This window comes from Pocillopora verrucosa, chromosome 7, assembly GCF_036669915.1.
Source record: "Pocillopora verrucosa isolate sample1 chromosome 7, ASM3666991v2, whole genome shotgun sequence".
Classification (NCBI taxonomy): domain Eukaryota; kingdom Metazoa; phylum Cnidaria; class Anthozoa; order Scleractinia; family Pocilloporidae; genus Pocillopora; species Pocillopora verrucosa.
The window spans coordinates 4,300,502-4,325,641 of record NC_089318.1 but is presented as its reverse complement, the minus strand read 5'-3'; the positions used below and the strand labels follow the sequence as shown (position 1 = coordinate 4,325,641).

The window sequence follows — 25,140 nt, the reverse complement described above, 5'->3', positions numbered from 1 at the left end:
ACCAAACAATTTAGTACTCAATCTCCCTTGAGTAATCTTGCATGGTTACAAAGCTTTGAAAGCAAGATGGTGGAATCTTTTGGCATGTGTGCACCTTGAAAGTCCACAATGTTTTCAAGGCCTGCAGCCAAAGATACTGAAAATGATCTACTTATGCTGCAAGAGAAATTTGTTACAGGTCGTTTGAACCCTGCAGCAGCCGTTGTTCGGTCGAACACAAGCGAGGAATCTCGGTCACTAGGGGAAAAGAGAGACGCACCATGCGACGTACAAGTTACAAGAGACGTCGTCACGTTACAGGGTGAGGATAATGACGTCTTTGAGACGAAATGCTATTACCTCTACTTGAGTTAAATATTGAATAGCTTTATTTAGGTAATAAAACGGTTTGTATTTGGTTTTATTATGCATGCTTGCATTCTGTTTTGACGTCCATGTAGAGTTTCGCTGAGGCTTCTTATCCAGTGTCAGATTCAGAGGGAGTGTTCAATCAATCGGAATTACCCCTACCCCTCCCCCTCCCACCCCAAACATGTTTTTTCTACTTGTCTAACACCAAAACTCTTGTAATGACAAGACGACAAATTTCTGCTGAACAGATGGCTGATGTTTTTCGTGTCACAGAGAGCGAAGGGGGGCATAGGTTGGTGGAAAGTGATTTTGGACTACCCCTGTTAAAAAATTCTGGATCCACCTCTGCTATGGGATCAGTCCTTTAGCTAATTAGTCATGGCTGAATTAATCATATATGAGGAGATGCGCAAATCTGTTTCAGTACATAAAGATAGCTGTATGACAACCTTTACCCTTTCATATCTGTCATCTCTCTGTGCCACCCAACCCCAACCCCTACCCACAAACACTAAACATGTCAGACCAGAACACAGTATTAGTGTCTTTTTCCTCTTCTGTTTTGTGGAAGAGAGTTTTCCTTGACAGATGTATCCCCAAGTACAATGGTATGTTGGGATAGAAGTCAATTTTTTGGTACTTTGGTCAATTTTTTAACTGTTCCTACACATGTTCGTGTTGCCAGGGCTTAACTAATATATTAAAGCCCTTCAAGTGACATGTCATTACCTTCAGGTCTTCCAACAGTACAACCATCCAGCAGATTAGACTCTGGATTCCCACCAAAGAAGAAATCGAGATTCAAAACAAGACATCAAGAGACCTTTGTAGGTTCCTTCCTTGGCATAGTGTACTATCTGGGAAAAAATATTTTAATTAACCCTTTAACTCCCATGAGTGACCAAGACAGAATTCCTCCTTACAATATCAATATAACATTAACCAGATGAGTGATGAGAGTAAAGAAAAATATAAATTTGGGAAAAATTAGTTGATCCAATATTTAATTTGCTGAACTAACTTCATCATAATTGTATGGTTGACAGTAAGGAGAATTACAAGTTTGATCAGGATTAGAAGGTTAAGACTGCCCAAGATGTAATTTCATTGTTGTACATGTAAGTGTAATAGGTTATTACCTTAGTTTCTAAATATTATTCTGTATCCTGTACAGAAGAACAAAAGGCAAGATGGCGAAGAGGAAATGGACTGTGAAGAACTTCTTGACGGTGAGTTTTATTATTAAGTAATAAGAGCAAATTTGTGGCAATTTTGTTAGCAGAGCTTGGATAAAGCTTGAGTACACAATGAAATATACTGTAACATTACAAACACAAAAAAATGTATGCAATTTTCCAAATTCAAATCAAACGCACAAAAATGTATGCAATTTTCCAAATTCAAATTTGTTTCTTGATCTTTTAAAAATTTTGGCTGATATAAAGATTTGAGTATTGCCCTACTTTTTTCTTACATTTTATAGTTCATGACAGGCATGTAACTTCAGTGCTGTCTCAGATTCAGGTTAGTAACAATGGCAAGATTTCTTTCTTCGGGATGACAAGTACTCCACATATGTACTTGTATGTGAGCCATCAATTCTCTCCCAGTTTGTTTTACTGGAATTAAGTGTCCATGGTAGATCTTAAATGACAAAGATATTAAGAGTGTCCTGATTGGTCAAAAACTTATTGTTTGTTATTCCATTACATCCAAAGAAAATCTATGTTTACAGTAGCAATAGACCACACATTCTATCACCTCCAGCTCCTGATTTTTTCATGATGTGTTCTCTCAACACCCTGTGTGTGTTATTACACCTGTAAACCTACAGAAAATCCACATTTCTTGATTAAAAGACGTGTCTTAAAGAGGGCTAAACTTATTACTGAGTGTAGACTACTTTGAAAAAAATTAGTAACTGTGTTTAAAACTCAAGCTCTGCCTTAACAAAAGAAGACCTTTCCATAGGATGGTACATCTTTTTTACACAAACTTGTAGTATCCAAATTATTAACACCAAGAAACATAGCATGTGCAGTTGTTGTTATGAAAAAGAAAAGGGTTTCAGAGAATCAGGCTTAAATTACTCACCACCCAAGCCTGCATTTTGCAGAGTGGCAGAGGTAATTTTTGAAGTGGCCCATATTTTGCTGAAGCATGATCATTCTTGAAGCCTTGGAACATAATATTATATGACTTTCCATGGAAAATTAATAAATCACTTTCAATGCACGGGTTGATCAAGGTTGAATCTTGTCATATCTTTACTATCAGTTTCTTTTTTATTGAGTGACTCCCTGTAAAATTCTTCAATTCTCTATAGGAGAAAGAGATTGGTAACAGAAGTATTGCTACTCCAAGAGTGTCTGAAAGAGGATTTCCCATGGTTCTCCATCGTGGAAACATCAGTGAGCAAGTGAGAAAGACTTAACAAAATCTTCTTCTTCTTAGTTAGAGTCAGAGGACAAACTCTCAAAATGTCAGCCTTTGACCCTTTAACTCCCATGAGTGACCAAGACAGAATTTCTCGTTACAATATCAATACAATATCAAGCAGACAAGTGATGAGGATATAGAAAAATATTAACTAGGGTACTAGTAGTTGATCCAATACCAAATTCTCCAAACTAACATCACAAGAACTGTATGGCAGACAGTAAGGAGAATAACTCATGAGATCTTAGGAGTTAAAGGGTTAAACTCTTTACGGTGGCCTGAGTTTATGTTTAACTTATCAACTCAGTTGATAGGTATGTTGTAGTTTGAAACAGTTTCAGGTCAACATCAATTTCAAACTTGTTTTATTTAGATTTTTCTTTGTTCAAGGTCCTTCGTAATTACCGTATTTACCCATGTATAATGCGCACTTATTTTTCCCGAAATGAACACCTAAATTGGAGATGCGTATTATACACGGAATCCTTTGTTTAGGCCCACGCGACATTAGAATAACAAAGACACATAAGCGTGCGATGTAATTGGTCTTTTATTTGAGGGTAAACTAACCTACCAATGACATGTTAACAATTTGGATCCTTGAATAAATTTAACTAAGTATTTAAGCGAACAGCTGATCAACAAAACAGTTACTGTAATCTTGAGTAATCAAACATAAACATGGCTACAAAACTCACAAGGACATTTCCGAAGAAATGATTGAATCCTCATTTCTAAAATGCGGGATCACCAACAGCCTTGATGGATCCGAGGACGACCTAGTTTACGAGGCCAACGATGACTGCAACAACGAGCTCGATGACTCGTTTGCAAGAGAACTGTTCCAGTCAGACTCCGAGTCCGAGTCATTTCGTTAGTTTGCCAAGTTAATTGAAATAAATAATGTTATACAATTTCACCTTCTTGTTGAGTAGTTTATTTTTCTTTTTTCTCAAAATTTGGTCTGAAATTGGGATGCGTATTATACACGGGCGCGCATTATACACGGGTAAATACGGTAACTTGGAACAGAAATAATTTGAAACCATTTTGGCCTGAATTTAATTTTGACCTGAAATTAATTTTTCAATACAACATGTAAACCATTTGTTTACTTCATGCAAATTCTTTGATCATGCATAAATCTGTTTAGATCCCTTTTAACTCCAAATGGTTTTTTCCCTTTTTTCTGCAAACTGAGATTTATTGTATGTGGTCTTTATTACAGAATGTGTCATCAAAAGAAACCATTTCTCAAAGCAGAAAAAGTTTGTTTGCCCAGCAATTTGCTGCATCAGGTGCAGTCACATTTGGTGTGCCAAAACACCAAAAAGACAATTTACAGAAGACAATAGAGGAGGTTAAAGTTACCCAAGCAGGTTCTTGTCCAGTGAAATATCAAAAGTCCTCCTTGATTTCTGGAGAAGGTCTGGCACAAGGTTCAGAGAGAAAGACTTTGAAGGACAAGGCAGTTGATGAAATCCACAAAGAGAACGTAGCTAAGCTGGAAGCTATGACACATGAAGAGATCATGGAGGAGCAAGCCAGGATAAAATCAGCACTGGGTGAGTTTACATTCTGCTTCTGTTTGCGTTGTGTTGCACAGTTATACTATGTTCCTGAGGAAGTGATTTGCTGATCCTCATTGGTGAGTTTGCAACTGAAGAATTTATAGAAATAGAACCCTTTACACCCCAAGAGTGATAAGCATCTAATTTCTCCTCGCTGGATCACCCCTGAATCACACATTGAGGTCACAAGAATATAGAAAATCATCACCAACTGATGAAGAAGCTCTTGATTGTTAAACAAATTCTCCTCGTTAGCACCTAGAAAATGTATAGAGAACAGTATAGAGAATGTGCATACTGATGTTAGGGTACAAAGGATTAACATCAGTATGCATATTCTCCATTCTGTCCTTCATACATTTCCCAGAGAGCTGGCAAGAAGAATTTGGATGTGAGCACTATAAATCATATGACAGATGATTTCGTTGATATAAAATATATTCCATAATTTTCCAAATTCATGGGGTTTTCTAATTAATATATATTATTGGTGTTATGTTAGAAAATTGCAGATGTAAGGCATTCAAACCTATGATAGTTTTTTGCTAACCTGTCTATTGATGTGCATAGTTTTTGCTTTCCTGGGGGACAGATGAGGAAGGAGCATGAATCCCATTTGTGGTTGTGCTAGATTCTTAACTGTTGGCTACACTTGTTGGCAGTCTAAATATTGATTTAGATTTATTGATTTGACTTTTGTTACCTACAGATCCAAATCTTGTGGCTTTTTTGACATCAAGACACAAAAGAACAAGGGTTGAGGCAATGGATACAGCTTCAATGGAAGAAAAACAAGTTGGTCACAAGAACAGTAACAACCCTACTGGAGAAAACATAGGCCAAGTTGAAAAACAGGTCCAATTCAATGAAAATGTTGAAATGATCAAAGAGGGAAATGAACAGAATAGAATACAAGAAAAACAGTTTAGTGAAGTGAAAAAGATTGGAGATATTGAAGTCTCTAGCAAATGGATTCACATGGACACTGTGGAATACGAGAAGCTAGAATGGATGAAAGATTGCCCTCCACCAAGCGCTCTGGAAAGCAAGGTGATGAAAAATTCCTGAAGAACGCAAGGCAATAATCAGCTCAGGTCTTGTACCCAGATTTCTTGACAGGTGGTCCTGCATGGTAATCATTAGCCTAAGGGCTTAACCTTTTAACTACCAGGAGTGATTACCATGCAACTTCTTCCTAAGGTATCCATACATTATTCAACAAGTAGGTAGTGAGACTACTCAAACTCGTCAGGTACAAGTTATTACCTTGATTGAACACCAAATTCTTGAAACCAATTTACAAGGAAATATGTAGTAGCTAGAGGGAAACATTGACAATCAGATCTTGGGAATTAAAGGATTAACACCCCACTTTTTCCTTTAAAGCTCCAGAAATCAAGATACATGTATGTAAGCTCTGGTAAAGCCACTTGGGATTTATTTTTGCTGGAATCTCTCAAATTTGAGGACACATTCTGAACTTCTCGTTCTAACAGGAAGGAAACCAAGCTCGTTTTGACTTCAATGGCTGCTTAGTTTCAAAAATGGATGACATCCCAGTGTACCTTGGTCTTCATCACCATGGTAAGGACCCAAGCTCTCCAGGTTATACACTAGAAGAACTCTTTATTCTGGCCAGAAGCAGCTTTTTACAGCAGCGTGTGTTGGCTTTGCAAGTTTTGGCCAAAATCATGAGACAGGTACTGTTGGTGTATTTTTTAGTAATTAATGAAAATGAATATTTTCCACTGATTTGCTTTTGGGAAACATGCACCCCATGAAATAATTCCTTCTGATTTCACATCAATAATGATTGGCAGACATTGTACAAGCTCAGTGTAGATATATTTGGTATTTGCTCAGATTTTTAACAATTACTCACCCAAGTGGAGGTGAATAATGGTAGATATTTACCTTGCTGCTTTGCAGTTCAGTACTAAATATCCACCACTTTCACTGACATTGAGGTAAATAATAATTTTTGTTTTAGTGAATAACACCCATAAAGCAAATAAATTATTTAGTTTATTTGTGCCAACATACCAAAAATGGTTGGAAATTAAATTGTCGAAGAGCCAGTTTGCCTCTTCGGCTGCTAATCACCTGCTAATTACTTCTGGGGTAGCCACTCAGCATGCGTAAAAAGCACATGTGGTATATGCACATAATGAGATACCTGGTCAGTAATCTATTCACAGCAGCAATTTAATAAGAATTGTCATGGGAATAAATTCTAATCCAGATGCTCTCTTGGTCCAAACCCCAATGAAAATCCCTGTTGAAGTACTAAACAGTGTGTTATAATTTTCAAGTCTAATGGAATCCTTTTTCATACTCCCTTTCAGGATCAAATGGGAGCATTTCAAGGACATCTTCAGGGTGATGTGCTGTCTGCATTACTGGATGCTGGAATCCTGTTCCTTCTCAGATGGTCATTGGATGACACAACAGATGCTGTCATGGCTGCTGCTACACAAGGATTAGCAGCCATCCTCATTGTGCCAAGTGATAAGGTAAATGTAATAACCTGACATATTTCTTCATTTTTCACTTGCTAAATCTGAGGCCTATGTCTCTTAATTTCAGGAATTAGCTGACAAGATGTGTGGTTTTCCACGAGGACAAGAGCTTCCAGCACTCTCTCCTGTCAGGGAAAGCAAAGAACAAAATAAACAGCTCAGGAAGGATGAAAAGGAGGAGGAGAACAATCTAACTGATGCTGAACTATTGAAACAGGATGTTGTGAAAGTAATAAGATTACAGAATTGAGTTGTTTTTACACTGACAATTCTTGATGCCAGTTTTTAGATAGTGTTACACAAGTCAAGACAAAGTTTAGATAAATAAAACTTTGTTGATGAAATGGTCAGCAGGGCAAACTAGATGAGATGATTTTGCAGTACCATTTTTCCTCCAATAAGCAATGACAGGAATAACAGTGAAGGCAAAACAAGCCTAAAACAGTAGAGATCACCAGAAACTACAATGGATACAGGAGGAGTGATTAAGTTTTATTAATCTTACATGTAAAATGTTCATATTTCAGAATATTTAGGGTTGGAAATCGGCCATATTTCATTTGCCATACAATTCCTTATAATGTGTTCAAATTCTCAATGGTCCCTTGCGTATCTTAACACCATGCCACACAACATGTGATGTTTTCATAAATTGATCTGTTGCTTTTTCTCAAGACTTAAGTTTGGGATGCTTGTGGTATAACATGAACTTAAGGAGCTCTCCTACTTTTACTAGCTATTCCCAATTAGTTAGGCAGCATGCATTATACCATTGTGAATTGATCTGCCATCTTCCTTCAACAAGTACACCTTTCTATTTTTTTTCTTCTCAACCAAAGTCCCTGTTATGTGAGAACCTTAACCCTCACTCCTTTGTGTCCTTTTTGGATTGATAGACAGACCCATTTATTATCAAATAATTGATAATTAAAACTGATCCACCATTAATATTAAACCTTGTAAAATCTTATTTTTGAGGGCTTGATCCAGATGAGTATTTTACCAAGACTAAGATACATTTTGGAGGTCTGTCATCCTTCTGTTCTGGTAGTTCATGACATCCTAGATGTACTGACGAGAATATCGCAGCATTCAACACAAGCTGCCAATGAAGTACTGCGGTGCCCCAGACTTATGGAAACCATCTTTACTAACTTTCTTCCCCTCTCGTGGAAAATGTCTGAGCTGGATAGTGATGCTGTTTATGGTGTTCCTGTCAGTGCAGCCATGAGACTTCTGCGGACAGTCTGTTGTGCAGGAAGACACATGGCTGCGACTTTGGTAAGTTCAGTTCTGCTATTATTCATCTCCTAAATGGTAGAGCCAGCTTACAAGACAGGAAACCCATTTTTCCCAGAATTTATTGTGACTTTTTAATCAGTGTTGTGAAGAGACTACAAATATTGTTATTCCCTGTTGATGGATGCAGGTTTACCCTTTAGCCTTTGGTCAGGCCTCTCTGTTAATTCACTAGACTGGAGAGAAGCACTGTGATTGTAAATTGTATTGCCTAAGAATACAGCACGTTGTCCAAACACTACCCTGAACCTTGAGGTTTTGAGCAGGAGGTCAGTGCACTAACTGTTAGACATTCCCTTTACACTGGAAAATTAATACAAGCACCTAAATAAGCACCCTTGAATTTTAAACAATTTCTTGAATCAAAGTGCACCTGGCCAGTACAAAACTTAATAATAGACTCAAATTGAACAGAATTTCTATGGTAGTCTGTTTCTTGTATTACAAATGCTCTCTGTCTAGCTACAGATGAAAAAAATTGCAAGGGTGAAAATATATATGCTATCTGTTGAGTGTTCTAGTAAATTTTGTACTTCGTGGCAGATCTCAAAGTACAATTTGACTGATCGACTGATGCGCTACACTGCTCTGAACCCCAGGAACATGCAAATGGCACTGCAAGAGGCTTATTCATTATACACTGAAAGTTTAAGAACATGGAGGGTCTGTGTGTTGTATGGCTTGGGCTGTGATGCTGTTAGGTGAGCTACAAGCTTTCAATTTCCGCAAGAGATATAAGGATAATTAAGGAAACCAGGACGGGTGCAACAAGTTTTGTTTTAATTAATGATTAAATCAAAATAGACAAGTTGTACAGGATCATGGTAAAGAATAAGGCAGAAATGATTAAATCCTTAAACCAAATGGTGACCAGCATCTAATTTCTCCTTGCAAAAATACTGCTGAATCCTTCATAAAGATCATGGGGATAAAGGAAATGATCATCAACATAAGAAGCTTTGATTGTTAAACAAATTCTCCTTACCAGTAACAAAAAAAAGTGTATAGAAGAGTATGGAGAATTTGGGTGGTAAATGCTAGGGTGTCAAGAGTTAACCCTTTAACTCCCATACATGACTAGCATGAAACTTCACCCTATAATATCCCCACATTATCCAGCAAACAGTTTAAGAGACTACTCAAACCTATCCTGGGTAGAAGTTGTTATCTTGATCTACCACCAAATTCTCTTAACTAGATTATAAAGAAATGTGTTGAAGCTAAAGGGGAGAATTATGGGTCAGATCTTGGGAGTTAAGGGTTTAACGTTCCAAGGTGATGATCTTTCTTCAGAACTCTTTTTTATTTCCTGTAGGGAGATGTACTCAACATTTATTGAACACCTGCAATCAATTCAAACTCTTTCCATTTTGATGACAATGCCTGAGGAAAGATTGGAACTCAACTGTGCAGCTGCCATATTTGGTGTAATAGAAGCAGTCATTCAGGCTGCTGCAGCAGCTGCTGACCAGCAGGTACCAGCAGAACGTCATGGGATGGACTCTCTACCACCTCTGGCAATTAACTGGAGTCATGTGACAGGATTTCTACCTCTGATTGGTGGATGTGTAAATAAGTGGGTCAAGGAGATACTGGGTTGTGGTCAAGGTCTTAAAGATCTCCAGGTATGACTGATGCTTATTTGATTTATAGGGTAACCTATGAATTTTGCATTTGCTTTTGCTTTACTGGGCTTTTCCTTTAGGAACTTCGGCTATTAAACCATGTGAATTGTAGTCATTTATTGTTTTCTAGGCTGTAGACTTTTTAAGATAAGAAATAAAGCTAAAATAAAGCCAAAATGTGTCAGTTAGGTTCTTCATATCAGGTCAGATAATGATAAACTACTAATTTATTGAGTTGTGTGTCAATCCCTGTTTCCCAGTATGAAAACCTCTGTCTCCTGTCAGGAGCTTTTGCTGGTTTGGTGGCTTTCTACTCGAAACTTCATGACCAGGTTGGTGTTTGTCTCTTCTTTTGTTTTGCCTTTTCCTAACCATGTCATTGTATTTATGCCTAATGCTGCCTGTGTGAACTGATTTAACTTGGCATAAATCTGCTTGATCACAGGTATCCCACTCTCCTGTGGAGACTCTACAGCAGTTAGAACACTTAACCGGTACTGTGCTCCTTCCAGTGGTAGAGCATCATGTCCTGGACTGGTGTTTTACACAAATCAGGTAATTTAATTTTTGTGAATTACATTGAGATGCTCCTTTGAAAATTTTGCAGCACATTTGCTATCAGGCATCATTAGAGAGTTATTTCGTTAAGTGTCATAAAACCAATACCTAAGTAACAGCAAAGTCCAATCAGGAGAAAGGAAAATTTCTTTAGGAGCTAATGAGAACTCAAAGTCAAAACAAATAATCTGCCTAACAAGCAGAAAAATGTAGTGACTAAGTTGTGATTAATTTTACTTTTAATTAGCTTCTGATTAGTTGAGAAAGTGGTGCAAATTTTCTGGACCAATCACAGCTCTAATTAAGCAGTCCTAAATCACTTTTGACACTCAATATAAAATTGCTCTTTAAGGTTGTTATTGGTGATTGTTAGTATCTTATTTTTCACTTAATTTGAAGTTCTAGATCAGCTTATAACAAGACTGGAGGATCAAGGCTTTCTAGAAAGGCTATCCCTAGTCTTCCAGACTTTGGCTCTATAGAACTGGTGAACCCTGGAACAGAACTGGTGGAGTCGAACAGACCTGAACTTATTGCATTCACATCATGTATAATTGAACTTATATATCATGTCACCAAATTGCACAGAGGAATCACCCACAAGGTACCTTATACATCAGACTTATTACAAAAAATCTGATTAGCTGAGAGCATTCAATCAATTTACAATAGTGTGTGAACCTGATATGTTAAATTACAATATATGTGGAGAATATTGCATTTATCATGTTGAGTTCAAAGTCTGTTGTAGTTTCCAAGTCCCAAGTTTCCAAATGTGAAAAAAAATTATAATAAAGCATTTATTGAATTCGGTTTTTGCCACATGATGTCATGCTGAACCTCATCCAATAATTGCTTTTTTAAACCATACTGTTCACTTTTCGCCATGGGTATCAAAAAAAACTTTTGAATTATACTTGAATTATGACATTACTCAATGCAAATGCTTGATTAGAGATTTTGTTGTTGTTCTCTTAACAAGATATGATCTTACTTACACTTTTGTTTGTTCATTTGTGGTTCTTTTATCATTTTATCATTTTATCATTAGTTCTCTGCCGTTCTTTCCAATAATGCTGTCTTGGAGTATTTGAAACTTGTTGTTGAATCCCAGGTTTGTGTACAGAGTTTTGCTTCATATGATACTGAGGAAGAAAGCTTTAAATTTTTGGATTTCCATGTAGAATGGAATGTACATAATTAGCTAATTGCAATGTCATGTGAACAAGTATGATCCAGTTCAGTATAAGGACTGTTTTTGATCAGGTTTGCCTAGGTACCATCAATTGTATTTATTACCAAGAAGTATACACGTTATAACACACTTGATGATTTTTTGTAGTTTGCGATAACATTTCTGAATTGAACCTATCATATGACTCATACACTACCTCACATTCTTCAAAAATTTCCAGTGTGATATGGAGAGCAGGGCTGGAAAAAAGTCATACAGCCCAGCAAGCTGTGAACCAAAAGGGGAAAGGAAAAAAAAGAAAAATTGACGGTCATGTGATAAAACAGTTCTTGACTGAGTTTGACTGAGGTAGACAGGAAAATACTCAAGGCTCTCAATCATGATACACGGAGCTTGCCACACCTGGACTGTAGTTAAAGACCAGACCTGGAGTTAAATATTTTTGCATTCCACTCTTCCACTCAGTCAATAAATTCATATTGTTGAATGTCATCGTTTTGATTTGATTCCTAACAGAATGTTTCCTCATCCTTCTTTGTTCGTCAAGAGCATCATTTGCAGTACTTCCTGTTGAAACTTGTCAGTAATTTGGTAAGAAAAAAATACATTATTTAAGCTTTTTTTCCCTCTCTTTCCTGTATGTGTGACTGAGTGCATATACCATTCTCTTAAAGCACAGCTTATAACTTTCCGGCTTGCAGATAGGACTACCAGAATCAGATGAGTGTTCAAGTTATGTTTCTTTATGGCATGAAGCTGCTCTATCACTATTCTCCAAGATCTTCCCAGGCGATGAGTTTTATGCACAAGATCTACTTTCGACAATATTGTTCAATTCAAAGTTTTTCAGGTGAATTGGCCATTTTTTGTGCTTTTAAGCTTCAGAATTAATTAGTGCATTTTCAAACATAATCGTAGTGTCCTTCAAGTGACTAGGTTTTGCCCACTTTGGTATTTTTATTCCAGCAAAGTGAATGGACCTCTATCCATGGGTGTTGCCAGAGACCTCTCAGAAATGACACTGGCTACTCCTCCAGTTCCAAGTACATATGATACTACAGCTACAAGTAGAGGGGATCTTATAGCCGAGGCTCATAAAAACTTACCTGGTATAAGGTCCACATTCAAATGTGCCTTTGAGGGCATGAATTATCCCTTGAGAACTTCTAGGTATGAAAGCTGAGTTTTGTCTCAACACTTTGTCTCTCAAGGTCAGATTGGTAATTCTCCCTTGTAACTGTCAGACATTTCCTTGTAAATAAGACAAGAGAATTTGGTGTTATATCAAGAGAAAACTCCCCAGCAGATAGGCTTGGTTATTCTCATTACCTGTTTGGTGGATAATGTATTGAAATCGCAAGGAGAATCTGCATGTTTATCACTTCAAGGCATTAAGTTACACAAGGATATTTTCTCTCCTTTAAAACTACATTTATCTAAAAGAGGAATACGAAATATATTCACACAAACTAGGCAATGAACAGCTCTTGAGGAACAAGTATGGGAAAGGATGGAGGTGATCCAAACAGAATGCAAATGACAGGTCTTAAATAGTGAACATATCCTAGATTATGTTTCAAGGCGTACTTAAATGTAAGACTGTTGACAAGCATAGATTTTGAGAAACATTTTACATCCATGCACAGGTGTAGCTGACTACTGCATGAAAAAGAGGAATCAGTTTATGTGCACTTTGCTAATTTTCACTTCTGAATCCCTCTCAGGTCAATGGCCCTTTGTCAAGTGCGTAATATTCAGTCATTTATCGTCCCCTCATGCGCAGGTCCTCTTCAACCCGCTGACTGGGTGTTTCTCCCCATAGTGGATCTGTATAACCTGGCAATAAGTGTGTGAGTAAATATCAAATTTCACAGCTGTGTTATACTGAATTTACATTTCTGCAGACTGGGTGCCGCAGTTTATTTAATTAGTTTCAGTTGCATGAATAGAATCATTGTGAACCACTAAAATGTAATATGCATTTGATAGATAAATTTGTAATCCTGAAATAAATAATACTTTCGGTTTTCATGGTAGATGTTCAGATGTAAAGGAACCGTTTTGTTTTATTCAAAATGAAGACCAAAAAGTAGTATCATTTAAGGCTTGGATGACATTACTTCTGTTCGTGTACTTATTTGTCTGTTTACTTCTGTTAGTGAAATGAAGGGCGACAGCATCAATACCATTTCAGGCTCGGCAGTTTCCATAGTAACTAATACACTTCAACTGGTTCTCCTGCTTGAGGAATGGCGGCCGTCCTGTTTACGTCACGTGACTATGGCATCACGAATAGCCAGGCTCATGTGCATCTTCTTGACAGGTGAGGTGACTTAACCTTTCAACCCCTAAGAGTGACAAGCATCTAATTTCTCCTTACAATATCACCCTTGAATCAAACATAAAGGTCATGAGAATAGAGGAAATGATCACCAACTAAAGCAGCTCTTGATTATTAAACAAATTCTCTTTGTCAACACCTCAGGAAATGTATGGTGAATAGTTTGGAGAACATGGATACTGATCTTAAGGGGTTAAGGGGGTAAAGAACTTTTGAAGTAGACCATTAAGGGTTCAGTTTGTTCTTTTCACCAGGTAATTTACTGTTTTCTACTCTGTTTTTATAGGAAATGATCTTTTCCTGGACAGTGGCGTTCACAATTATCTATCAGCTCTTTTGAAGATTTATACGAGCCCCTCACGTCTCTGCCACCTTGATTTTAAGTCTCCGATTCCTGGACTCACATCCTTCTATGACCTGTAAGTAGCTGAGGGTCAGCAGTTGTCCTGCTCCCATCTCGTTTGACATTAAGTTAATTCCTCTTTTTGAGAGATGAGACCAACATTCTTTGGGAAGAACAAGCCTCCACTCTGGAGGAATAACAATACTTTCACTCTCTTGGAAACTGGAATAAGTTCCTGTCATGTTGGGCTAAAAGGGCCCGTGTCAACTGAACAAAATCATTTTACACACTGATAGCGGAGCTCGCAGAGCGTAGCCCCATAATTATACAAAATAGTAGTAACCCATCAAGCCGAAAAAATTTGGATGTACGACCGTACGACCGTACAAGGTGTTACTTTTAACATGTGTGGTCAACTGTACCGCGGGCACGCCAACGTCACGGCTTTGTTCAGTAGTCCAGTGGTCAGTGCACTGGGCTCCGAGTCGGACGACTCGGGTTCTAGTCCTGGCCGGGGCAAGGCGTTGTGCCCTTGAGACGTGCGGGGAAAAAAATCCGCTTCGCTTTTAGACTTGGCTAAATCTATATATTATTTGAAATATGGCATTATGCTATCGCAACAATTCGATCCTGGGCAGCAGTCTCACTCTGATTGGTTTTTTACTCTGTCCAACCACCTTTGCCAAAATCTAATCTCCACATTTCTTCACGAAAGACAAAAATCAGAAGAGAAACAAAATTCCAGTGTTGTAACATAACCTTTCATTACTATCAACTCCCCAATCAAATTTTGTTAACATAAGAAAGTGAACTAAGGTCCTTGACTTTGCTTCTTGTAGGTACGCATCACTCCTGTCCCAGTACTCTGCAGTCTCCTTTGGAGATGCTCTGTTTGGTTGTTTTGTTATTTTACCCTTGGCTCAGAAGCACAACATGAAATTTAGAACAGCTGTTTGGGATGAACACATAGGAGTCTTGAGAGCTTTGTCAATACCTCTAGACCAGGTAAACTAGATCAAATGGTCGCTGTAAATCTACAGAAGTTTCATCCTTTTCGTGCTATGAGATAGCCAAGTTTTTCCTTCCCTAATGAGTTCTTCTGTCCCATATTCCTCTACCACTAATGTATAAAACTTTCATCGTTCATCCACGAGATCCTTACCCAATACGATAAAATTTACAAAAAGTTCTATTTTACAGCTTTTTATTTTCCTTTTTTTATCTATCCCATTGCCGTTTTTGGAGTTATTTTGACTTGACATAATTAACCTGTTGTGACGAAGAGATAGCTCTATTTTGAATAGTTTGCTTTATATTTTTTTGAACGGAAATCCGGCTCTCTACCAAATCTTGGGATTGGATATAAAGTAACTATGTTGTATAAGAATACCGTGGCTTTGAAACTACAATTTGATGGCTAGTACAATTTTTTTCCCTCTGTTTCCTTCAGCTACCCATCCCCCTAGAGGAATTCCTGTATCCTGTTGAGCAGAACCAGTCATTACTGGCGCTTTATTTACGAGCTCTTGCCACCCAAACAGTCAGGTACGCGTGACAAATACACTTCGCCTTTGTTTATAAATACAAACAGACTGAGCAAGTGTTAAATTTAGTGTTGAAAGTTATCTGGGATTTCTTTCGTCTTTGCTTTACTCTGCTAGATGTAATCGGTCCATAAATGATTCCCCTTTATTACTGTGAGAGATTAAAGAAATATTGCTATTTTGAAATAGACGCCGCCCTTTAATAAGCATCATTATTATATACTCAACAAAATATCGCGCTTCTGATTGGTCAATGATGAATGCATAAATAGGTTATAGAGTGCAATAGAGGTTATAGAGTGCAATACGGAGAAGTTGCCATGGAAACACCGGGGAAGCGCCAAATTTGAACACCAAATTATAAAAAAATGGCCGAGAATATAATAAATAAAAAATCGTATGAACCTGCTCGTGCATTTCGTGATTTATGGTCACTCGTGATGTTTTGAAAGTTCTCAAATTGCACTCGCCTACGGCTCGTGCAATTTTGAGAACTTTCAAAACATCACTCGTGCCCATAAATCACGAAATGCACTCGCGTTCATACGATTTCCTATACTTATTGACGCTCCGGCACCAGCATTTCTTCGCCTGCCGAGAAACATGAGATTTAGGGCAATGCGAGTTAGTAAGAGGTCTGTAGAGTCCGCCAAATCTCTCCCCGACTGGTCTCAAATCTTTACGTTACTGGCGAAACGAGCTTCCCTTTTTTATGTCGTGCTAATTACTTTTACTTTATTTCAGGCCGCGGTGGTCCCCTTTGTTTTACCTTGCAGCTGTTCATCACGTTAATTCTTTTGTTTTTCAAAGAGTCGACCCTGAGGTCAGTATGCACTGTCGTCTAAACTATTACTAGCATAACTTGTTCAGATACTCAGCTATACCAGACACCGAAACGTCTAGTAAGAATTGACAAAGTAATATTATTTAAAGTCAGTAATGTTCCTCTTGTCATGCAAAGGTTTTTTTAATAACCTTTTATTTTATCCTAGGATTCACATGAATTGAAAAAGAAGGTAAATTTCTTGAAGCAAGTTCTCGCAGTGCAGAATGAGGTAACTGTTTTATTTAGTTCAATTTTGGCTCATTTCTTCTGTAATCTTGTGATCAGCAATTCCGTCTGTCCTTCATTCAGTCTCCCAGTGAGGAGCTTGGTCGCACAGTTTGATCGTTCTGTTTGCCTATCCAGGGTGCGCCGATTGTCCGGGACAGGTAGAAATTTATTTCGGACATGTAAACCTTTCATATAACTTGTCCGTGGGACAAGCTCATTTTTAGTACGGAGAAGTAAAGAAACTTGAAGAAAGAAAATTGACTTAAAATTACAACAGAGTTAAAGTATATCTTGTAGTCGTTAAAAAAACCCTTATACTTAGCGAAATAAGGTAAAATATTCCTCTTCAGTTCGCTATTCCACGACCATTTTAGTTTTTTTTTAAGAGCTCCGTTTGGCTTGGGAACCTGGCCCTAGTAACCAGGCCTGTTAAGAAGTAACTCATTCCCAGGCTCAAAATTCGAGTTAGCCAAGATTAATGCAGTGCATGTCTAAAAGGGAAGGGATAAGAAAATTTTCCTCTTACCCTGCTATCAATCTGATAATCTTTCTGTTAGTGTATCTACTTTGTCTCTCTTTCTTCCCACCTATGGGTATCTGTATGTCTGCCTCCTTACCTAACCTTCTGGCTTTTTGTATGCCTGACTGTATGTCTTTTGGCTTGTTTGAGTGTCTTGTTGTCTGGCTCTGCTTGTCTGTCTCCGACTGTCTCTCTGTCTGTATGTTGTCTGTCCATCTGCCTGCTTTTTGTCAGTCTATCTTTCTATCAAGAGTTTTTAAAGCTGACGTTTTGAGCACTGTCAGGACCTTTTGAAATTGACCCTCCCTCTCCCATCATTTAGGTTAATTCAATTTTTTTTGTTTTTTTGTTCAATTACTTTAGAGTGTTCAACATGATTTACTGCACTATTTCAAACCAGCTACCAGCAGTTCCTTGGAGCCTTTTGTAAAATTCACTAATCTTCCAGCTGACCAACAACTCCTACTGAGAAATCGCAATGACCTTGAGGAATGTCGCAAAATTTTCCAGAAAATGGCCTCTGAGTAAAGAATAGTGAAATAATATGAAATCTAAAATTGTGAAAAAAGCATGGATTATATTTATTTCTTACCAAGTAATAAAAGAGTAATGAAAAGAGAAGCATATGTATTACTGTGTTTTGTAATTTTTATTGTCCACTTCAGTTCACTACCACCCCTTCCAAACAGAGCAGGAATCTCTCTTTTCTTTGCTGTCAAAAAACTATTCACTTCTTGGAACCAAATATGTGTGCAGCTTTGACTTCTCAAAGTTTAGTGGTGAGAAACCTTACAAATATACTCACTGTGACAAACAATTCAGTAAGTCAAGATCTTTGTGATGAAACCTCAAAGTTCAGTGTGGGTCAGGATCTTTGCAAAGATATCACAAAGTTCACAGTAGTGAGAAACCGTACAAATCTACTCATTGTGACAAAAGATCTAGTGAGTCAGAATCTTTGTGAAGACATCTCAAAGTTCACTGTGGTGAGAAACCATACAAATGTACTCATTGTGTCAAATGTTTTTCACTTAAGTCAAATCTGATAGTGCAAGACAGATCATACCATAGGAATTGGCCATACAAGAGCAGCTATTGCAACAAAGGCTTTGAGGATCAGAGGAGAGACATAAGTGTAGACAACTCTCCAGGGTAGACAGAAAGAAATTCATCTGTTGGATGTGTGATGAATTTTGTCAATTTTTTTCAATATTTTCTAATACTTTTCATGGCACATTTGCATGTACTGTAAGGGGCCTGATCAGCTTCATCAACCTGAGTTGAAGTAAAGTTACTTAATTTACTTTCATGACTTATGATGTTAGTTTGTAGAATTTGGTATTGGCTCAACTAATAAGCCCCAAATTGATGTTCTTTATTCTCATCACTTGTAGGTCAGATTTTGTATTGATGTTGTAGAGAGAAATTATGTCTTGGTCACTCATGAGAGTTAAAGGGTTATTAGTCAAAGAGGTGTTTGAATATATACATGTATATAAATTTTAATACAGCTCTTCATTATCTGGTGGCAAATGAGTGATTTCAGATCCTTCAAAGGTAAGCATACAAAATTTACTCATTAGTCAAACTGGAATAAGACTGTTAAGAAGAAAACATCACAAATTCATCTTTGGCGAGGACTTCCAATTCACCTCATAGATGACCTGTGGGTGTCTTAATTGTACTTATTTCACTTGGGCAGCTTAATTTTTATCTTTTATTTGTTAAAAAGTTTTATTTATTTTGTGCAATGCTATGTGAGAATATTTCTTAATTTAATTTTCTAAGAGTAAACATACTCTTGCTCGTCCCCACCCTCTCCCCTACTTTCTACAGACAAAATTATCCCAGGAGTAACTATGCTCTTGTTCATCTCCCCCCACCCACTCCCCCACGCTCTGCAGACAAAATTATTGTGTAACAATAGCTATACCATTGTTTTGACCATCCAACAAGAGAGCATGTCCCATTATCAGCATACCCGCTGGTTCCTTCATTAGAAGCCTTCCCTCCCCTTCCCTAAGACACTAATTAATTGACACGGTTCACGAGACTTCCACAGACATAACTCTCGTCTCATCCATTGTGAAGGTTGAAGTCAAACACTCACGTGCATTTAGCGTGTCCGCTTGAATTACAAAATTTGTGTCGGCGTATCAGCTTGAATTACAAAAATTATGTCGGCGTATCAGCGTGTTGTGTCTATGTGGCTTCAGCGTGCGATAATTTACCCATGTCACTCGAAAACTCTAGAAAGATACCATCGTTTATGCCCAAAAATTTTCTCTCAACGACATCCTGAAACCCTTTCAGGTTTCTCGTCTCGAAACAACAAGATTCGATAGCATTTACGTGTTGTATATCTATCATTGTGCTCAAAGGAAAATCGTGGTTTCTACATTTAAGATTTCAAGAGTACCTGATCGGCTGATATTTAATAATCGTCTGTTCTAGAAAACGCTAGAAGGTTCTGGAATATTCTGGATCTTCCCAGAAAATGTCACAATAACGGAAATGCTTACTGAGCATGACAGCGAATTTCGTAATTTGCCGAATTTAGAAAGTGGCGCGCAAATGAACCAATCAGATTCCAGGATATTGTTCAACGAACCAATCAGATGCCGCGTTTTGGTAGTTTTTCTAGAAAGTTCTAGAATGTTCCATGGGTCAGCTATAAAAACTGACGCGTACACACGTGTTTCTCGACACATTTTCTGTAAGCGTCGTTGCGGCTTAAAGTTTTGCCAATCTTCTCTCCGAAAAAACCTTTAAAATTAGAAATTACCCGCCAAAATGCCTGACATCGAAGAAGTTCAGCAAATGGAAGAGGACAATGAAACGGAGACCTTCGCTTTCCAAGCGGAGATCGCACAGCTGATGAGTTTGATCATCAATACGTTCTACTCGAACAAAGAAATTTTTCTTCGAGAAATCATCTCCAACGCTTCTGATGTGAGTAGACCTGTACTAATTTCCTCTCATTGTTAAGCACTGCTGCTATCGCACTGTCTCAGAGTTATTTCGAATCTCGAATATCTAGGATCAAATTTTGTACCGCGCGTATGGACTCTTGGGCCCTACCTTGTCAGCAACAAATTTGAAGAAAAATTCGGCAGCTGCCTTTTTTATGTTATGCAACCAATCTCACGTACGAAACTGTACAAAGACTAAATGATACAGATTTCTGAAGCGATCGAGTCTTGCCGATCAGTTCTTGGACATGAAAAATTTGCTGGGAGGAAGTAATAGGAAGTGAAACAAATAATCGTTTGGCTAGTTTACTTTTTCCTTAACCGGTCTATGTGATAAATCTTCCCCTAGAATCTTTTCATTTGTAACTAGCGATTTAAAATCCAGTGTCACTCAATAATCGATGGATTTAAAGTTCCATTTTGTCTTAGAGTATAACGAAAGCGAAACCATTTTGAGCACATGGCGTCGTTTAGATCACGTGGTCGTTTTCTAGCGAGTTCTTCGAGCCGCAAAAGTTCTTCACTTAACATTTCTCCTCTTCTTTCAAAATTATTTGTCATTGTTGAGGTAAATAAACTAAATGCTTATGTGTCTTATGTTCTAGGCCCTCGACAAGATTCGATACAAAAGTTTAACTGAACCATCGAGTTTGGAGAGCTGTAAGGAGTTGAAGATCGAGATTGTTCCGAATAAAGATGACAACACCCTGACAATTCACGATACTGGAATCGGTATGACCAAGGCAGATCTCGTTAACAACTTGGGAACCATCGCTAAGAGTGGAACGAAAGCTTTCATGGAGGCTCTGCAGGTAAACACATGGCCGCCCCCCCTAGAAAATCAAATTTAAAAAACTTGTTTCTTTGTTAAAAATTTGATCGCTATAATTTGTTCGATTATTTCTAAATTTGATATGTTCAGTTTTGTTGGAGTCGCTGGTAGATTTGTGAAATTATATTACATTTTGGGTTTTGTTTTGTGACAGCATGGTTAACTTTCAGAGAATACTTTTTTCTGAATTTGACAATGACAACGTAGTTAAATCTCCTGTGTAATAATTTTTTTTCTTCTCCATTAGGCTGGTGCTGACATTTCCATGATTGGTCAGTTTGGTGTTGGATTCTATTCTGCCTATCTGGTCGCAGATAAGGTAGAAGTGTACACCAAACACAATGATGATGAACAATACATCTGGGAATCTTCTGCTGGTGGTTCCTTCACTGTGCGCCGTGTGTCAGAGGAAGTGATACCCCGTGGAACCAAAGTGATTCTTCATCTCAAGGATGACCAGATGGAGTACTTGGAAGAGAAGCGCATTAAGGAGATTGTGAAGAAGCACAGTCAGTTTATTGGATACCCCATTTCTCTACAGGTAATATTTTTCTCGAACATGCGAGCCTGAAACTTGGGAAAACTGTGAAAAAACAAGATAAATTTCAAGATTTCTCTTTACAGTAATACTGCTGAATCATTCACTAAGATTGTGAGAATGAAAGAAATGGTTCCTAACCTTGGAAGCTTTGATGGTCAATTAGATTCTTGTTAGTACTAAAGGTAATATATAGGGAAAGAGTGTGGAGAATATGGTTGCAGATGATAATCAGGGTGTAAGAGTTGACTGGCAAATGAAGTGTCTGCTGTCAAGTCAAATTTGAAATCAATCTGCATTGTAATAAAAATAAGTAATTGAAGAGCTTGACCTTTGAGTTACCAGTTTGTGTGGATGTTAAATTTGAACTTGATGGTTGTATTTTGAAACTGAGGAGGAAGCAATAGTCTCTTGGTTGTTTTATGAAAGGAAATTTTGGCAGTAATGGCAAATATAGGTAGGATTAAAAGACAAGGTTTTAAAAGTCATCTTGTCAATCTCATTTGCCCTAGGTGCAAAAAGAGCGTGAGAAGGAGGTCAGTGATGATGAAGATGAGGAAGATGATGAAAAGAAAGAGAGTGAAGATGGTGAAAAGAAGGAAGACGAGGAAGATGATAAGCCCAAGGTAGAAGACTTGGATGAAGAAGAAGAAGAGAAAAAAGGTGAAAAGAAGAAGAAGAAGATCAAGGAGAAGTACACTGAGCTTGAGGAACTCAACAAGACCAAGCCATTGTGGATGAGGAACACTGATGAAATTACACCAGAGGAATATGCAGAGTTCTACAAAAGTTTGACAAATGACTGGGAAGAGCATATGGCGGTCAAGCATTTTTCAGTTGAGGGACAATTGGAATTCAGGGCCCTTCTGTTTCTTCCGAGGCGGGCACCTTTCGATTTATTTGAGAACAGGAAAAAGCGCAACAACATCAAGCTTTACGTGCGTCGTGTATTTATTATGGACAATTGTGAGGATCTTATCCCAGAGTATTTGAACTTCATTAAGGGTGTCGTGGATTCTGAAGATTTGCCGCTTAACATTTCTCGTGAGATGCTGCAGCAGAACAAGATCTTGAAGGTGATCAGGAAAAACATCGTCAAGAAGTGTTTGGAGCTGTTTGCTGAAGTGACGGAAGACAAGGACAACTACAAGAAATTCTACGAGCAGTTTGGCAAGAACATTAAGCTTGGCATCCATGAAGACAGCGTTAACCGTTCCAAACTTGCAGACCTTCTTAGGTATCACTCTTCTGCTGCTGGAGATGAGATGACATCGCTCAAGGATTACGTCACAAGAATGAAGGATAATCAGAAAGACATCTACTACATAACTGGTGAGAGCAAGGATCAAGTTGCCCACTCGGCTTTTGTGGAGAGGGTCAAGAGCCGTGGATTCGAGGTGTTGTACATGACAGAACCAATTGATGAGTACGCCGTGCAGCAGCTGAAGGAATACGATGGAAAGAAACTAGTCAGTGTCACCAAGGAAGGCCTTGAGTTACCAGAGGATGAGGATGACAAGAAGAAATGGGAAGAGAAGAAAGCCAAATTTGAGCCTCTTTGCAAGGTACTGTTTAGTGATAAACTTTTTGTGAATTGAAACAAGAGTGTTTGCTAAAATTGTTTTTAAGAAGTGGTTGGTGTTTTCAACTGTGCTTTGTGACTTACCTGTGAGAAATTGAGAAAAAGATACGAACTTTTTGTCCTTGTTAAAATAATGTTTCTTAAATTTTTTCTGGCGTTAACTGTTTCCCAGGTTTCACATCAAACTTGATTTTAAAACTGTTGGAGGAATTCTCAATATCCTATACTATTTGTATGGTGATATAGTGAGGTGCTTTTAAAAATCATAGCATTTCTGATGTGGCATTGAGTTGAGGGCCTTGTTGGTTTCACTTACTGAAAATAATTTCAGTAAAATTAAAATTAAAAAATGTTATCTTGAAGAGACGTGTGTTAAAAGTTTCAGTGACCCAGACTTGAAGACAGACTTGAAATTGTCTGGCCTGTGATATACCCAGAATGCAAGGGATGAATTGTTTTTCTGAGTTGTATTGGTCTCTTTTTGGTAATTTTCTAATCCTAAATCAAATGCCAAATTTATGGGGAACTAAATCCAATGTCATTCTTGGGATGTTAAATATTGTGTCTTTTTTCAGACTGTGAAGGAGATCTTGGACAAAAAAGTGGAGAAAGTGGTAGTGTCTGCACGTCTGGTGTCGTCTCCCTGCTGTATTGTGACTAGTCAGTTCGGCTGGACTGCCAACATGGAGAGAATCATGAAGGCTCAGGCTTTGCGTGATAACAGCACTCTAGGATACATGGCAGCCAAGAAACACTTGGAGTTGAATCCTGACCACTCCATTGTTGAGACCCTCAGGCAGAAGGTGGAGACAGACAAAAATGACAAGTCTGTGAAAGATCTTGTCATGCTGCTGTATGAGACCTCTCTTTTGTCCTCTGGCTTCACGCTGGATGACCCTCAGGTTCATGCTGGCCGCATTTACAGGATGATTAGTTTGGGTCTTGGAATTGATGAAGAAATGGAGGGTATGCAGAGATAATGTTTTGTGAGAGTTTTGGATGTTTTTCTTAGGCCCAGCCAGGGGTTTCCATAAGGGTTAGTAGAGGCCCAGAACTAATCAGAATTGTTTATTCATTCCACAGCGGGTGAAGAAGTGGCAGCTGAGGGAACTGGTGAAGATATGCCCCCTCTTGAGGGAGAGGATGGTGATGATCCTTCAAAGATGGAAGAAGTTGATTGATCTCTTCTGTTCTGGAAATTCTTGACAAGAGTTGCTATCTGTCTTTCAAAAGTTACATTGTTATCATAGCAGAAATATTGCTGTTTAAACAAGAGTGAAATGATTTCTTACAAGATTACTGGTCAGGTTTTAGAATGAAGGCTTCATCTAATTTGTTGGCCATTAAATCATTTAAAATTTGCATGAGAGTTTGGGTGCAAAATATTATCCACTTTGACATTGTAGAAGTTTGCTAAGATAATAATTTTGTTCATTAGTTTTGTTTGTACTGTTTCATTGTGAGTTTGTTTTGTTTTGTGGTTAATAGTCGTTCAGTATTATAACCTGCTTAACAAGGCTGTTGAGATTTCAAAAACAACGGAACACTCCAGTTAGATTTTCAGACATGAGATAGCTGACTCTGGAAGTTAAGATCTAGTTAAAGAGGGACGGGTTCTGATTACTTAGTCACTGTTAGCCATGTCTGCTGAGTGATAGAGATAACGCATTTAAACAGTATCTGGTTGTTCATTATTAACTGTTTGCTTAGTCAGTGAAATGATCTTCATTAGACCTTGTGGAAAACAGGCAGTTGGCACCACCGCTGCAGTTTACTTTGCTTGCTAAAGTTTTACCTACCTAACATTGTAACTTTAGAGTGGGATATGCATAATAAAAAGCAAGTTCATTCAAACTA

General features: G+C 38.0%; 2 protein-coding genes across 3 annotated transcripts; both read left to right on the top strand.

Moving 5' to 3' along the window:
• Positions 1–66: 66 nt before the first annotated feature.
• On the top strand, positions 67–17,989 carry LOC131789103 (RNA polymerase II-associated protein 1). Of its 2 annotated transcripts, XM_059106177.2 has the most exons (28): positions 67–301; positions 1,087–1,178; positions 1,526–1,580; positions 1,835–1,875; positions 2,678–2,770; positions 4,019–4,355; positions 5,071–5,411; positions 5,858–6,061; positions 6,707–6,874; positions 6,948–7,109; positions 7,859–8,161; positions 8,723–8,880; positions 9,495–9,804; positions 10,065–10,136; positions 10,250–10,359; positions 10,762–10,966; positions 11,414–11,476; positions 12,074–12,148; positions 12,259–12,407; positions 12,524–12,727; positions 13,282–13,407; positions 13,717–13,880; positions 14,185–14,317; positions 15,081–15,246; positions 15,692–15,786; positions 16,530–16,608; positions 16,778–16,840; positions 17,723–17,989. In XM_059106177.2, exons 1-28 carry the CDS (start codon positions 109–111, stop codon positions 17,885–17,887), a joined length of 4,326 nt encoding a protein of 1,441 aa, XP_058962160.2. In that variant the 5' UTR covers positions 67–108; the 3' UTR covers positions 17,888–17,989. The 2 variants fall into 2 exon arrangements, with proteins under 2 accessions (XP_058962160.2, XP_058962162.2); XM_059106179.2 differs by lacking the exon at positions 1,087–1,178 and having other exon boundaries at positions 168–301.
• Positions 17,990–20,046: 2,057 nt separating this feature from the next.
• Positions 20,047–25,140, top strand: LOC131789094 (heat shock protein HSP 90-alpha-like). The gene is made up of 6 exons (XM_059106170.2): positions 20,047–20,311; positions 20,937–21,143; positions 21,411–21,704; positions 22,214–23,266; positions 23,859–24,249; positions 24,367–25,140. Exons 1-6 carry the CDS (start codon positions 20,153–20,155, stop codon positions 24,462–24,464), a joined length of 2,202 nt encoding a protein of 733 aa, XP_058962153.1. The 5' UTR covers positions 20,047–20,152; the 3' UTR covers positions 24,465–25,140.